Genomic DNA, 14,032 nt, shown 5'->3' with positions numbered 1-14,032 from the left:
AAACAGCCAACTGGGGAGCTGGAAACCAAGCAAACCAACATGAGCCACTTTCTAAACCAAATTACTTTTTATAAGAGTATAACATCTGTTCAGCTGAAACAAAAATAAGCAGTGCCTCTATAGGGTGGGAGAAACCAGTAATAAGTGTCCTGCAAAGCTTGACTTCTCCATTTTAAGGAATGCAATTCTGAGTAGCTGGGCTGTTCATCTCCACCAGCTTTCACCTTCACATGCCTGCTAGCAGGCTGGACCTCCTAGGGGCTCAGTGGTGCCCGCCTTCATGCCAGCATTAATACCACAAAAGATTATGCTAGTTCATCGACCCTTTGAAGAGATCCTTCCCATTGTTGTTGCTGTGATGATTGCCTGATAGCACTTTCTCTGCCAGATCCGCTAGGGATTACACCAGCATAAATAAGATAAGCCGCTGTCTGGCTGCTATTAAAATGCACCAAGAGGCTCTTGGCTCAGACAACATTCTTGCACCAATGCAAACTACATCCTCAGTGGTTTTGTTACATGTTTTTCCTCCTTTTGCTTATTCAGAGAAGGAATTTTCTTTCTGAAAAACACAACAACACACCCTAACATTCCAATTCTCTCCTATTGCAAATAATTTTCAAATCACTTGCTAATTTCCCTTGTTTCCATTGGGACAAGAGAGGAACACTCCTATGGAATATTCAAGGGTGCTTCTGTAAGAACAAAGGGATACAGAAAATCCCAGGAAGCTCCCAAGGCAGCACACACAGAAGGTCAAGATAGACCTGAAAAAGAGCAGAAGCCAACAGATTTTTTGGGTGCTGTCTGAGCTAAACTGCTGTAGCAAAGCTCAGTTGTCACAACCAGAATGAACATTTCAGAGTTGTGTTAGACGCAATCCATCCTTCTGAAACATGGTGGGGGACAGCCTCCCTGTAGCTCCCAGTGGCATTTTCTACTCTTACTTCTGAGCTAGAGAGTAGATACATCTGCCTGCTGCCCATAGAGCCTGCTGCTGGAAAGGCTTTGCTATGCCCTCATCTCCTGCTTTCTTGCCTTTTCTATTAAATCTAGGGTGGGAAGTTGTTTTAGGAAAACATTTAGTTACTAACAGAAGAAACGCTGAACTCATCATTCCTGGGTCACTTGGGTAACACCACGCAGCAGCCAAACAGAGCTTCTAAAACATGCACCAGGAGGAAGGAAACCTTCCATTTGACATTTGACAGTTTCAGTACATTCCCAAAGGTGCTCACAGAAATCGCTCATGGGGATGGGCATGAAGCTGCAGAAAGTAGTGGGGCTGTGAGAGGGTGGTCCTCTCCCAGGTGCTTATGGGATTCATTTATCCAAGTATACACTTTCAGGTAGGAACAGAGCCCATCAAACTCATTCACTTGCAACTTCAGTGCAGAAAAAAAAAAACCAAACCAGAAAGTGGCACCCAGGAAACACCAGCAGACCCACTTATTGGGACTGGAGTGAACATATTCAGCATAGGCTTTCACACTGAATTGACAGGAAGGCTGAGCACCAATTTCCGCTTTTAAAACAAATGCCAGGAAAATTACAGTTTCTAATTATCTTGTTGCACTTAAAGCCTATTAGATTTGTACTGTCTCTTCCCCCCCACTTTTTCACTTCCATATACTTCCTCCAGTCTACAGTTAATAAGAAATCAGTGTATTGCACTATTTGGCATCTTGCTGCTGAAGTGGCAGGAGTCTTTGGTTACCAAGTCATTTGCTGCTTAATTGAAAGCTTTCCTCTCAACTCATTGCCATGCAGACACTCTATTGGAATGCAGTAGTCAAGCCTAGTATTGATTGTCTTCCCACTCCCAGCTTTCCTCTTCTGAGTTTCCAAATCAATTGCACCCTGTTGTTTTCCTTCTAAGAAAAAAAAAAAAACCACAAAAAAAAAAAACCAAAACACATCACCCATTCCACAACCCCATTTACCCCTGAAACACACCGGTTTGGCTTTGTATAGTTTCTTAGAGAAGAGACAGGAACAAGACAAGGAATGGCACATGGCTACAGTAAAAGCTAGATTCACACCATGTCAGATCATCTCCAAGCATGAGTGTGCATCAGCCAGGTCCAGTGTGGGAGTGGATTGTGGGCATATAAACGGTGAATGAAATCGTAGTTTTATACTCTCACTGGAAGCAATCTGGAATTTATCTCCCTTCCTATTGCAGAAATTAAACCATTTTTAACAGTTAAAAATCTAGTAATCAGAGAACCCTAATGCAGTAGCAGCTTGCAAAAGTAGCCAGACTGCAGTTGTGAGTTTGCAGGACTGAAAACCAAGGCTTGGCAAGCCATCACTGCTAACACTAGAGGAGAGTCAATGAAATACAGGTTACTACAGACATCCGATTTTCAAGTTATGGTTCCCAAGTGCTTTTGAATCCCACCCATTTTTAAAGTCCTGAGGAACTTGGTGGATTAAAATGCTCTTGTCAAGGCCTTGTATAGATAATAGTTGTCTCAGCTCAAACTTGCACTGTAGGAACAGGTCTTCAAGGGCAGGGTCACATTAAGGCCACGCACAGTAACTGCCCCTAAATTCTTCTTGGTAGGTCTTGTGTCAGTACTCAGCACTACTCTTCTGAAAGACAGCAGGTTTGACTACTGCAGTCTCTCAAGACAGGTAATGCAGAACTTCAAGATGAGGTCCTCATGCTGTAAGAGGACTCCATGATATCATTTGTGAGAGCATACATAGCTAAATATTTTGTGCCTGTTGTAAACATGCTTAGGCCTCCCAGCTGCTCTGCCACAGTGGCTTCTCACTGTTCCCACATAGCCTTTGTACTTTAAAAAAATTCAGGGGGGTTGCAAAGCATGAATCAATGAGCCTCACTTCCTCCTGAGCAGCTTTCTCTCACTTACACATTTTCATTGCAATACTGCCTTTAGGCTTCATCCATCAGCAGGCACCTGAACCCACAGGCAGAGACAGCTTTTGCCCTAAACACACTGCATGTCACTTATGGATACATTCTTTTTGCTAATCTAGGCAATTTTACACCATACTTTCAGCCTAGGAACAGATCTGTGTTTGAGCAGAAGCCTAATAACCATAAGGAAAGAACTGAATAATATCTATGCCCACCCTGAAAAAAAATCAAACCTTTCCGCAAAGTTGAGAATGAGCACCTAATACCAGGGGCCACTTATTCCTTCATAAATGGCAACAACTGAGACTTCCTAAGCCCAAATCATCACCCTGTAGATCTTGTGGACTCCCTTAGAGTTAGAAGGCACATTGCCAGCCTCAGATTTTCATCTTCTGCAGATAAATTGGTAATTTTACTCTTTCTGCCCCAGAGGCCATACAGGTCCCAAAAAGATTTTATTCCCTTTCATCCTCAACCCAATATGAGTATCATTTCAGGGTCACACTCCAGACACCTCCCAGTACAGAGACCGTGTTGCTGTATTGAACTCAGACTCCTGCATTGCAGGTACCAATAGCAAATGCCAGACTGGCCAACAGGAGGGAAGCAAAAATACATTTATCCCCTGCAGACCCACAGTCTCTGTAGCAGCTATACGGTCCTCATGACACTCATTTAAGCCTTGAATTCCAGATTGCTCTAATCCTACCTGCCTTTGGGAAAATTAGGCTGTCAGGATACAAAATATGCTCCTTGCTATTTGCCATGTAATTAAGCAGAAATTGCTGCCCAAGGCTAATCTCAGAGTATATTTTACTGTGGAGCTCAGTGCCAGAGTTCAGATTTGTAATTTAGTGGCATGCCAAGGAGCTATACCTGAACTCACAAAAGGATTTTCTCCACTCATCATCTCTCTGCTACTTTGGTGGCAGCTGGGATTCTGTATTCAGAGATGTTTGGGCTGGGCAAACAAATTAGCAGAGACCAGCCTCATTAGGAATTCACATGGGTACCCATCTTGCCTCACAGCAGGAATGAGATGCTGACTGCTCCGTTTCTGGACCCCAAACCCTCCCCAATATGGGATGTTCACTAAAATCTCCTCTTTCTTTCTACTCACGCAGCCTGGCAGCCTCCAAAGAAGCTGAAGCAGCTGCACGATCTGCCCCCAAACCCATGTCTCCTTCTGATTTCTTGGATAAGTTGATGGGGCGAACTTCAGGATATGATGCCAGGATCAGGCCAAATTTTAAAGGTATGCAAAAAACTCTGCTTTGTGGCTTTGTTTCAACTTGGGACTGAAAACTGCATGCAATCTTCATGAATGCCTCCCTAGCTGCATATGGAATACGAACAATTGTAATTCATATGAAATATGTATGATAATGAGAGATTTGGCACATGGATCTCTTCTAGATGCCTGGTAAGGCACTTCTACTCAGAATGAAAACAACCTTGTAACAACTTTACATGCAGGAAGAACTTCAACAGAGAGATCAGGGATCCTGCCAAACCAGGTAGTGACTGGCAGGGAGCAGAACATCTCACAGATAAGGAGAAAGTTGAAGTTTTTCTCTGAAAGTCACTGCCCACAGCACCTTCTAATAGTGGGCAATGCTCCCTCCTTTGACCCACTGAAGCCAAAAGGAGTCTTTCCCAGAAAGGAATCCAGTAAGATGCTGGGGCAGCTCTGACCCACCACTGTCCCCACAGTAACAGGGCTATAAATTAGTACCCAACACAGCTCCATTTCACACCTGGATTCCCCAGTTCACTCTACAGCCAAGCAGCATAGAAGGAGACCCCGGGAGAGGCAACAGAGCCTCTCTTTACTCCTCAAAACACCTCTTCTAACAGGGTGGGATTTATGGACTCTTTTTGGTGGGTTTTTACGCCTGGTCTAGTGGAAGCTGTCCCTGCCTGTAGCAGGGGGCTTGGAACTAGATGATCTTTAGGGTCCCTTTCCAACCCACACTACTCACTGGGGTTTTTTTGTTTTCTGAGCTCATTTTTCCAGAGCTATTTGCCCTTGCATTGCACCCAGATATAAAGTGGGACCTGCTCCCTCTCAGCCACTGTCCAGCCCTCTTCAATGCTCATTTCATTCACTTCTTTTGTTAACCTACTACCAATTCCTCCTCCCTCCTGAGAGTCACAGGTAGTGCTAACATAGGACTCCTAGGACCCATTAATCACAGTGACAATACTTGTTATCCAGCTTCAAACAGTGAGCTCTATACTGGGCTTTTAAACCCAAATACAGGTGGGATTCTTATGTCTTAGTAATCAATTAGGCAACAGAGAACACTACTGGTTTTGACCCAAATCACAGAGAGTTAAAAAAAACCACCCTGTAAACATGCCTACCACCAAATTATGCACACACAAAAGAAATTAAACTTTAATATTTAATGAAATGTATACATTATCTTCCTGCTGAAGGCAGCTGTATTGCATTTTTATTTGAGATAATTTAATTTCAGTTTTATTTCAATGAACCACACCTTCCCCACAGGGCAATTTTGCTGGCTTAGCCTCCTACACATAAATCAGTCTCCAATTTATATGGGAGGCATAGGAGGTGTTTTACAGAGCTTGGGGTTGTAGCTCTCAAAAGCACATCATTTAAATTAACTGCAGTAACTCATAAGGGCATTTTAATGGCTTAGATCTAAATGAAAATAATACCAAAGATCTGCATCGGATTGATTTTTGAGGAGGGGAAGATTAACAAAAAGAAGATTGCAGCTTTTCCTTAAATGCTGCAAGGTCTGGACTTAGCTGTGGATTCACATTCTGAGAACAAGGAAGAAGCACTTGGGCTTTGGTTTAGGTTGGAGGAGGAAGCCAGCAACTCAGACAGGGACAGAGTTGAACCCAGCAGGCGTGGACAGGGGACCTATCACCCAGGCTGTACTCTTAACCCCACCGTTGGTAAGCTATACTCCTTCACAGCTGCATCCCCCTGCAGAGGTGGCACATTTCAGTGGTAAGAAGGGAAGTTTCTAGAGCCTCATACAACCAGCCAAACTCTGCAGAATCCTCACAGCTCCCTTTGGACACAATGGGAAGGGCACAATGTCTCAACAAGAGCTGACCCAAGGAGAGCCTTCTTCATGTGCACTGGGTCGAGTTCATCCCACACTCAGCTTCACATCAGCACAAGAGAAGGAGCAAGACAGCCAAAATCCTCTATGCATGTCAGTCATGAGTACATGCAGTCATCCAGGAGGTCAGCTTAATATTCTGGATAAGCCGTTTGGAGAAGATAGGCTGGTGAAGGGAGAGATAGAAAAGACACCATTTTGTACCTAATATTTTCACCCATACCTACGTTTAAGTCTGAATGAAGAGATGCGCAGATTGAACAGAGCTGCTACTGAGCTGGCAAATGCCTGTCTGGGAGCTGGATAGACAGAAGCCTACTTGGATTGCCTGGGACTCACACCAAGAGAATCCCAGCCATAGAGAGTATCACTGTTCTGTGGCTGCGATCCTACTCCTGCAGAGGACAGGCACAAAGTTTCAGAAGAGGCCAAAACAGGAGAGAAGGAAAGGGAAATGAAGAGGAACAAACCAGGCTCCAAATGTTACTTAGTAATCAGAAAATTCCATTAATTTCCACACAGGAGGAAGTTTGCACTGATTAGAGGCACAAGCCTCTCGTTAAAGCCATTCCTCCACCCCCACCCCCCCCCAGTATTTTATCTTGCAGCAACTGCCAGACTGCAGATGTGGCCTTATAACTGGCAAGCATCACTCCCCCAGTCAGGCTGAGCCATCAGGCTGTTTGAAATGCTGACACCATCCCTGTTTCCAGAAAGGATGGGGGAATAATCTAAATATCCAACCTTGCCACTTCCACATATCTTATCTTCCCAAAAGCATCTGTCACAGGGATGATACAAGATTAGTTCACCCAGCATTAAAGGGGGACCTTGGTTCCTGGGAGGGGTGTTCTCTGGTCTCTGCTTTGGCTACCTTTCCCCACCACACACGGGGCAGTAGAAAGGCCCCTTTTGCTTCACCCCTCTAAGGCTTTAGATATCTTCTCTTTATATGTGGGTAAGCCACTGGTTTGTCAGGCACCAGATGTGGCTCTCCTTCCAGAATGTTCTCCAGCTTCCTGAATTGCACTGAACTGCAGCTCTTGGCATCACCCTTGGTGCAAATGCAACATTTGACCTCAGATTCACCAGGCAATATTGTGATCCACTTCCAGTCATACCAATACCTTTGGGCACCAGCACCACATGAACAGACTAACCCCCATGCCCTCTAATCGCAGTCTTTTAATCCCTTAATCTCCACTCCTCTCCTTTGGTGGCCCCCTAACTTTTCTAATATGAGCAGGCTAAGCAAAGCTTCTGTCTGAAAGGAAGTAGAGCCCAGGAGAAGCATGGTCCAAAGCCTGGGAGAACTCTCTCCCAAAACAGGACAGGCAGAGAATTTCCGCTGGCAGAGTCCCAAAATCTCTTATCCAGCTGTGAGCCTTAGCAGACACCACTATTACCACATGGGGTACTTACTCCTTTACCCAGCCTGATCCCTACAGCACAGGCTTCTGTACTGACTCTGAAGGGAGCAGATAGTCCTAGTTCAGAAACATTTAGATGCTTTATATGAGTATTTTAAGAATATAGAGCTCTAAACAAGAGGGTCTGACAATAGTCTATCAGCTCTTTTCTGGGTTACATTGCTGTTGTGTTCAAGGTGAGCTTGCCACGCATACAGCAATGCCAAGATAGCTGGAGAGCTACCCTGCCTGGCTGTGATCTATTCCTTTTCATCAAAACAATTCACAAAACAGATATATAAACACTATCCTAAACAAGGGAACAGAGGTGAAACAAGAGCATTGTTTGATGTCAGACTGGCATCAGAACCAAGATAATTAAGCTAGGTCATCCAGATTGTATTCCCATACCCACCCCTCAGTGACCCTGCTCCCACAATATGTTTTAATGCTACAGAGTGGAAATATTTTGTCTTATAAGCACACGGTAAACTGCTATTCCAATCTGTATTTGTCATGCAGGCCCACCAGTGAATGTCAGCTGCAACATTTTCATCAACAGCTTTGGTTCGATTGCAGAAACAACTATGGTAAGTACAAATCACAGCACAGCTGCTCAGCTACTGGCTCAGCCTCATTGCACTCCCAGCTAATGCAGCATCACCCTCTTCTTTAGTGTGACCAGAGGAAAACATTGTCTCAGTGTTTCCAAGTTTATCTAAGCTTAGAATAAATTAATGGTCAACACAAAAGACTCTCATTGCATGTAGTTGAGGATCACACAGTCTCTATCTGCATCTCTACAAAAACACCGTACAAAGTATAAGAGTCAGAAAGGGAAACAAATAGTCTTTTCTGAAGATATGCCTAAGCTTCCAAGCTCAGAGACATTTGCAGACACTTTTTGTTTAAATGCCTATAAACCCAGAAGTATGAATCAACACTGTGTGAAGGGAAATCAGCTGAACTCAGATTCAGTCTGCACCAGATTTCAGATCCCCAGAGATTACAAGAATCACTAGATTACTTTCTTGGAGAAATTCTGTAGACAATGATTTTTTTAATAAAAAATTCAAAACCAATATTTGCAAGTTCAGGCTCACTTCAGACAAAAATCAGGGAACATGTCTAAAGGCTGCATTTAATTGGCAAGATCCGAGGAACAGAGTATCACTAGAACAGAAGATAATTACTCCATCTGAAAACTATTAAAGATTGGTTGTGACATAATCAGTGAACAGCAAAGGAAAAACTCTGGAGGTACAGTGCCTTACCTCTGTGCTAATTAAAGCTAATACAGAAAGATGGTATTTAATTACTCTTTGGTAATTCTTTTCCTAGAAAGATGTTGAATTAAGAATGCAAGACTCCAGTTCAGGTGTTTTGTGCTTTCAGGCAGGACGTTGTAGGCTTTACATATAGATCACACTCTAGACTTGAACAAGTTATTTGCCATGCATGCCACTGTCAGAGGAGTAAATAGCTTTATATCTGAGGTTGTAAGTCTCTTCTGACACAATACCCTTCTTCTGGAAATGTTTGGGGTTGGGGAGAGTTCAGTTACAATAGTAGGAAAAACCCTGTTACTCTGTCCAAGCACAAAGAAATACATTTTTACAGTTGGATTGCAGAGTTCATAGATGAGAAGCATATTCATTTGTATATAAAGCAAAAAAAGAACTAGAACCAAAATACACATCTGTTCCTAACGTACTATTCTATTAGATACCTCCTTTGGTGTTACAAGCAATAAGTATTCTGTTCCTGCACAATCTAGCAGAGATGATCCAGAGTGCAAGGGAGAGAGGCAGGCCCACAAGGGATCCCTGTGTAACACACAGAGCACATTACAATGACATGTTTTTTAATATATCTGTTCTACATTGCAAGATGCATTGGAGCACTCATACAAAGACACCACAGGATCCCTGTAAACAAGATGCTTCATAAAATCAGCATAGACTAGCATGAGAAAGATATGCAGTTTACCTCTAAGACATGCTGCAGGGACTTGGTATCCTCTCTAGATGCCACTCATTTCATAGTCTATCTTCCATAGAAAAAATTCCCATGGGAACCCAAAAACACCCTGTGGGCACATTGCTTTGTCTAGAAATACCCAAGCCGGCTCTGACAAGCTAGTCCAGATGTCAGGCTGACACAGCATTGCACACAACCTAATATAATGCACTTCTTTGGGGACAGCAGTTCCGCTTGTAAACACTGACAAGAGCACAAGCAACACAAGTACTGAAACATCTAAAAACGAGAGCTCAGCAAGTTAGAGCAGTCTCTGAGATTTGCTAACCTGGGATTTATTCTGCAGAGAAGCCAGTCTCTCCCCAGTGTTTGAGGATGCAGCAGGTCAAACAGGCAGCATCAGCTCCCACCGCAGATTCTATTGGATAGAGAAGGTCCTGTCATGAAGAGAGACAGACCTGACTACTTTGAATTCAAACAAGTGATCAAATATCTGGGGGGAATAGAGGGAGGAGGGCAGCTGAGTTGGAAGGGAAGAGGCAATTCGACCTTTTACTATGAAGAAAGCAGTAGTCTATGATTGACCCCTGAGACTGACTGTAACACTCCCACAGCTGCTTCACTTGCCAGAAGACGAACAACAACATTATGGTTTAAACCTCAATCATTAGGCATTCTAAGCCTAGCCAAGTTCAGGTTCTGAGTGCTACATCATCTTATACTTGGTTATTATTGCACTACTACCTGCAGGGGAGGAATCATAGGTTTTTATGGATATTACACATGGAATTAGAGAAGATTTTAAAATGTCTCTCTAGTGAGGCTGGCAGTTTCTGCAGACAATATCACTGTTACCATTTATGTTCACACTGCCTGAATCTCACAAATCAGTGTAAATCATGGAGGTTACCATGCTGAGGATTAGAGAAATTGGAGGTGAATGCTCATTTACAGCTTTAAGCATCATGGAAGGTAGAGAAAGAGAAGTGAATACAGGAAAATAGAAGAGGCTTTTGATGGAGCCACTTGGGTCTACAAGCCTCAGAAGGAAGGATAGTGACTTGGGACTGAGAGAAGGCATAGACTTCCCAGAGCAGGGAGAAAGCTGATGGATGCCTCACAATGGTTCAAAATGAACAAGGCAAAAAAAACTGAGATAGAAAACTGCTGCAAGGTTAGACAAAGTCATCCACCAAACTGAATTCCCCAAAGCAGAGCTGACTTAAAGCAGGGAAAGTAAACTCCTTTAAGCATCCTGCAGAACCGGAGACCCAACATAAGAGCCTCTAGTAGTGCACATAATTGATTGGACACTTATGCTAGATTGCAGCTCATAGTTTTATCCATCAGCATCACTTGTTATCAGCTCTAAGGACAAGAGAGGCTACGGCTGGGAATATATCCTCATGAACCCAGTAAGTCCCTTCAAGGGGAAGGATACTACCAACTACCAGACAAGTGCAGACAGCCTCCTTCCATCCCAAAGCATTACTGCAATGATGCAAAGGATTCCAGAGGACAAACGCAAGATGCATCCACTCTACCTGCTTATTTCTATTAACACCTAACAACCCCCAACCACAAGTTGTTAAGTCCCTTTTCACTCTTCAAAAGCATAAAACACCTTCCCCACCAGGTATATCAGAGCAGGAAACCTACAGCAAAGCTACAAATTCTTTATTCAAAATGAAACAGAAGTCATGCTCCTAGGGAATAGGGTCTTGGTTTTAACTGAATGAACTGTACCAGCTTTGGTTTTGCTTTGTAGTATAAGACAACTAGTAGCATTATCTGCTCATTCATCTAACAAGTTTCCTGGTGTAAACAGCAAGCTTGGAATTAAACAATGTCCTCAATCTCTCTTCTAATGGAAGCTGCAGTTTCATGGCACTCCCACTAGCTTAGGCAGTTGGAAGCATTTCGTATAGAGAAGGCACATGGAGAAGGAATATTTTTATATCATTACCCAGACTTGCTAAGAGCTGAACTCAATGCTCAAGATGGCCCCTCCTAATCTCCTGTTTTAAAAAGGACCTATGCACAGCAAACAAGAGAGTGTGAAAGAAACCCACAAAACAGCCAGCACAGGCTCCCCAAGGCACAGCGTATACATGCAAAGTTATTTTTGCTGCTTTCTTGCCATAGTTATCTCATCTGAAGCAAGCAAACCAAATGTGACCTTCCAGCCAGCTACAACACAGCTACAACTGGTCTCCCAGCATCTCCTAAGGACAGGAGGAGCTGAAGGCTGCAAATGCCCAAATGTTATATACTTTTTCAGACATCAGCATAGTATATTTCCAGTGAGATAAACCATCCTGCAACATAAACAGATTGAGCAACTCACTCCAGGCTCACAAGCCAGAGTGCAGCAAATAGCAAATATGACTGATTAAGCATACGGGTCACACATTTAATACTGGACCCACGCACCCCAAGATATAAAGATGCACATCAACATACAAAGCCTGCAGCAAAGCTAGATTTTGAGCTCAATTTTCTGCAGTCATTCTTAAAACCAACCATCAGTCTCACAGAGATGATGAGCACATAACAAGTCACACAACACAAAATGAAAAGGTCTTGCACAACTTCCCACAGTCTGCAGCAATTTCAATATTAGACCTGCAGTGTTTTGACTATCTACGTGCTTGGAGTTTAGTTTTGCACCAAATGGAGAAGGAAGGAAAAAAAGCCACCATAATTCAAACACACGTACGCACAAAAGCTGAAGAATAAGACCTCAATAGCAGATTCCTGAACTTCAAATTCAGGATGCTGGCTACAGCCCACCTTCCAGCAGCTCCATCCTTGGCCCAGAGACATATACTTTCCCCTCCTTTTGTAGGGAGACCTTGAAAATATTCCCCCTTTAGATTCCAGCACAAACCCCCACATCTACTAAACACTAGGATACTACTCCCACCCCTCAACACATGCCTACCTTCCTTAAGCACCAGTCTTCTTTCTCCTCCTCCTCCTCCTCACCAGCAGCACCTCCAACACAACAACTATTCGCAGCACCTTCTCCCCTGCCCCAGCTGTGACTTTCACACCAGGCTGCAAATTGGCTTCTTGGCTACAGCTGTGACAAGGTGACAAGGTCTCTGATTAACCCTTCCAAGGTGAATATGATCCTGGTGTGTTTAGGGTTTGTTTGTGGGGGTTTTGGGGGGTGGGATTTTTTTGGTGGGTTTTGTTCGCTTGTTTTTTTCCCTAATCAGTCACTTGTAGTGCTCTTTTGCAGGGCAAGTAGCCTTAAAAATTTTGTTATTCCCTTGCTAGAGAATTAACTTAATGCTAATAAAGCCCATTGTGTTCTGCTGCCCAGGTGGATAACAGAATCCCCACCTGAAGGAGTTCAGTCTTTACCCTGTTTTTTTTCCATCAGCAAAATGTAGATGTATCAAAGTGAAGCCTCTCATCAAAACTGTTCAGAGCAGAGGCTGGTCTGACAGAACCCCTGAGTCAGGAGCTGGAACCTATTGAGTTTCCTGACAGCCTCCGTCCCTTCCTCACAGCACTACCTCCAGCCTGCTGCTGCTTTCACCAGCTCACACCTCATCAGATGCCAAGACTGTGGTGTCTTGGGAAGAAGAGACGTCAAATGATCTTCCATTTCGCCAGCTCCTTGCGAGGTCATTAACTAGAATTTCATTTCAGTATTATCAAACTGAACTATTTTGATCACTTCAGTCACTTTCTTCCCACCCTGCGTCACCTCCCCCTGGGGAGTGAAATGCCTTTGTGCCAAATTGCAAAGCTCCTGAATGCTTTCACAACACAGAGCTGCTGTTCTTCACTTCCAAGACAGCCAGAGGAGCAGGCTGCACAAGACAATCAATGCCTGGATATGACTGGCACACAAATGAGGAACTCAAATAATAATGATATAAAGAGATTTTTTTTGCTGAGTTTGCAGGCCCAGTAAAACCTTTTTTTTTTCTTTTTGCTTGAAAGTTCACATCAGAAATTGGTCCATTCTGTCCATCATTTAGGAATAACTGTGGATTTCTTGGTGGTGCTAATTAAGATCTCATACGATAGCATCCAGGAGAAATGCCGTATATCTCCAGGTAGCCAATAAATGAGTGTTTGTTTGGCTCATCACCTCTCAGCTTGGCTGCTATGCCTAGGCTCACAGCTTTCAACACACAGGATCCTTCAGCTGCTACAGAATACTGTGACCCTTATCTTAGGCAATGGCACAGCCACAGACATACCCCATTTGCTCTCCATGCCTTCTGCTGACTCCTCAGGCAGTGCCATGTCCAGTTTGCTGTCACAGAGTTTGTTTTCTCATTTATGTTCAAATAAGCCTGGACATAAAATATCTAAAAGGCTGCTCAGCACATTCAATACTATAGTGCAATGCAGCTGTTTGTCATAAGGGAAAAAGCGTCTGGGAGAAAACAACCATTCTCAGTGACCAGGCTAAGATTGTGGAATAAACCTACTGGGAAGGAAGATCTTCATAAACACACACACAGGTGAAATATTAATGCCATAAAATGGCAAAGCAGGAGTATTGCATTCAGTCCATGTATTCTATTTCTTTGTCCTTGCCTTTTTTTGTATCACAACATAAATGCTCAGTTGTCTATATTCCAAAGCAAAAAATACCCACCATAAACACTTGTCTCTAA

At 43.4% G+C, this 14,032-nt stretch overlaps 1 protein-coding gene across 1 annotated transcript in view; it reads left to right on the top strand.

Annotated features, from left to right (window-relative positions):
• Positions 1-14,032, top strand: part of GLRA1 (glycine receptor alpha 1) — a 40,052-nt gene that overhangs the window by 11,494 nt on the left and 14,526 nt on the right. Inside the window, exons 2-3 of the mRNA XM_030504836.1 lie at positions 4,015-4,145; positions 7,929-7,996. Coding sequence (XP_030360696.1) covers positions 4,015-4,145; positions 7,929-7,996 — 199 coding nt within the window. The remainder of the gene's footprint in view (positions 1-4,014; positions 4,146-7,928; positions 7,997-14,032) is intronic.

Source organism: Strigops habroptila, chromosome 12 (assembly GCF_004027225.2).
Source record: "Strigops habroptila isolate Jane chromosome 12, bStrHab1.2.pri, whole genome shotgun sequence".
In the NCBI taxonomy this organism is placed as follows: domain Eukaryota; kingdom Metazoa; phylum Chordata; class Aves; order Psittaciformes; family Psittacidae; genus Strigops; species Strigops habroptila.
The sequence above is the reverse complement of the archived record's forward strand: the minus strand, read 5'-3'. Positions and strand labels throughout refer to the sequence as shown.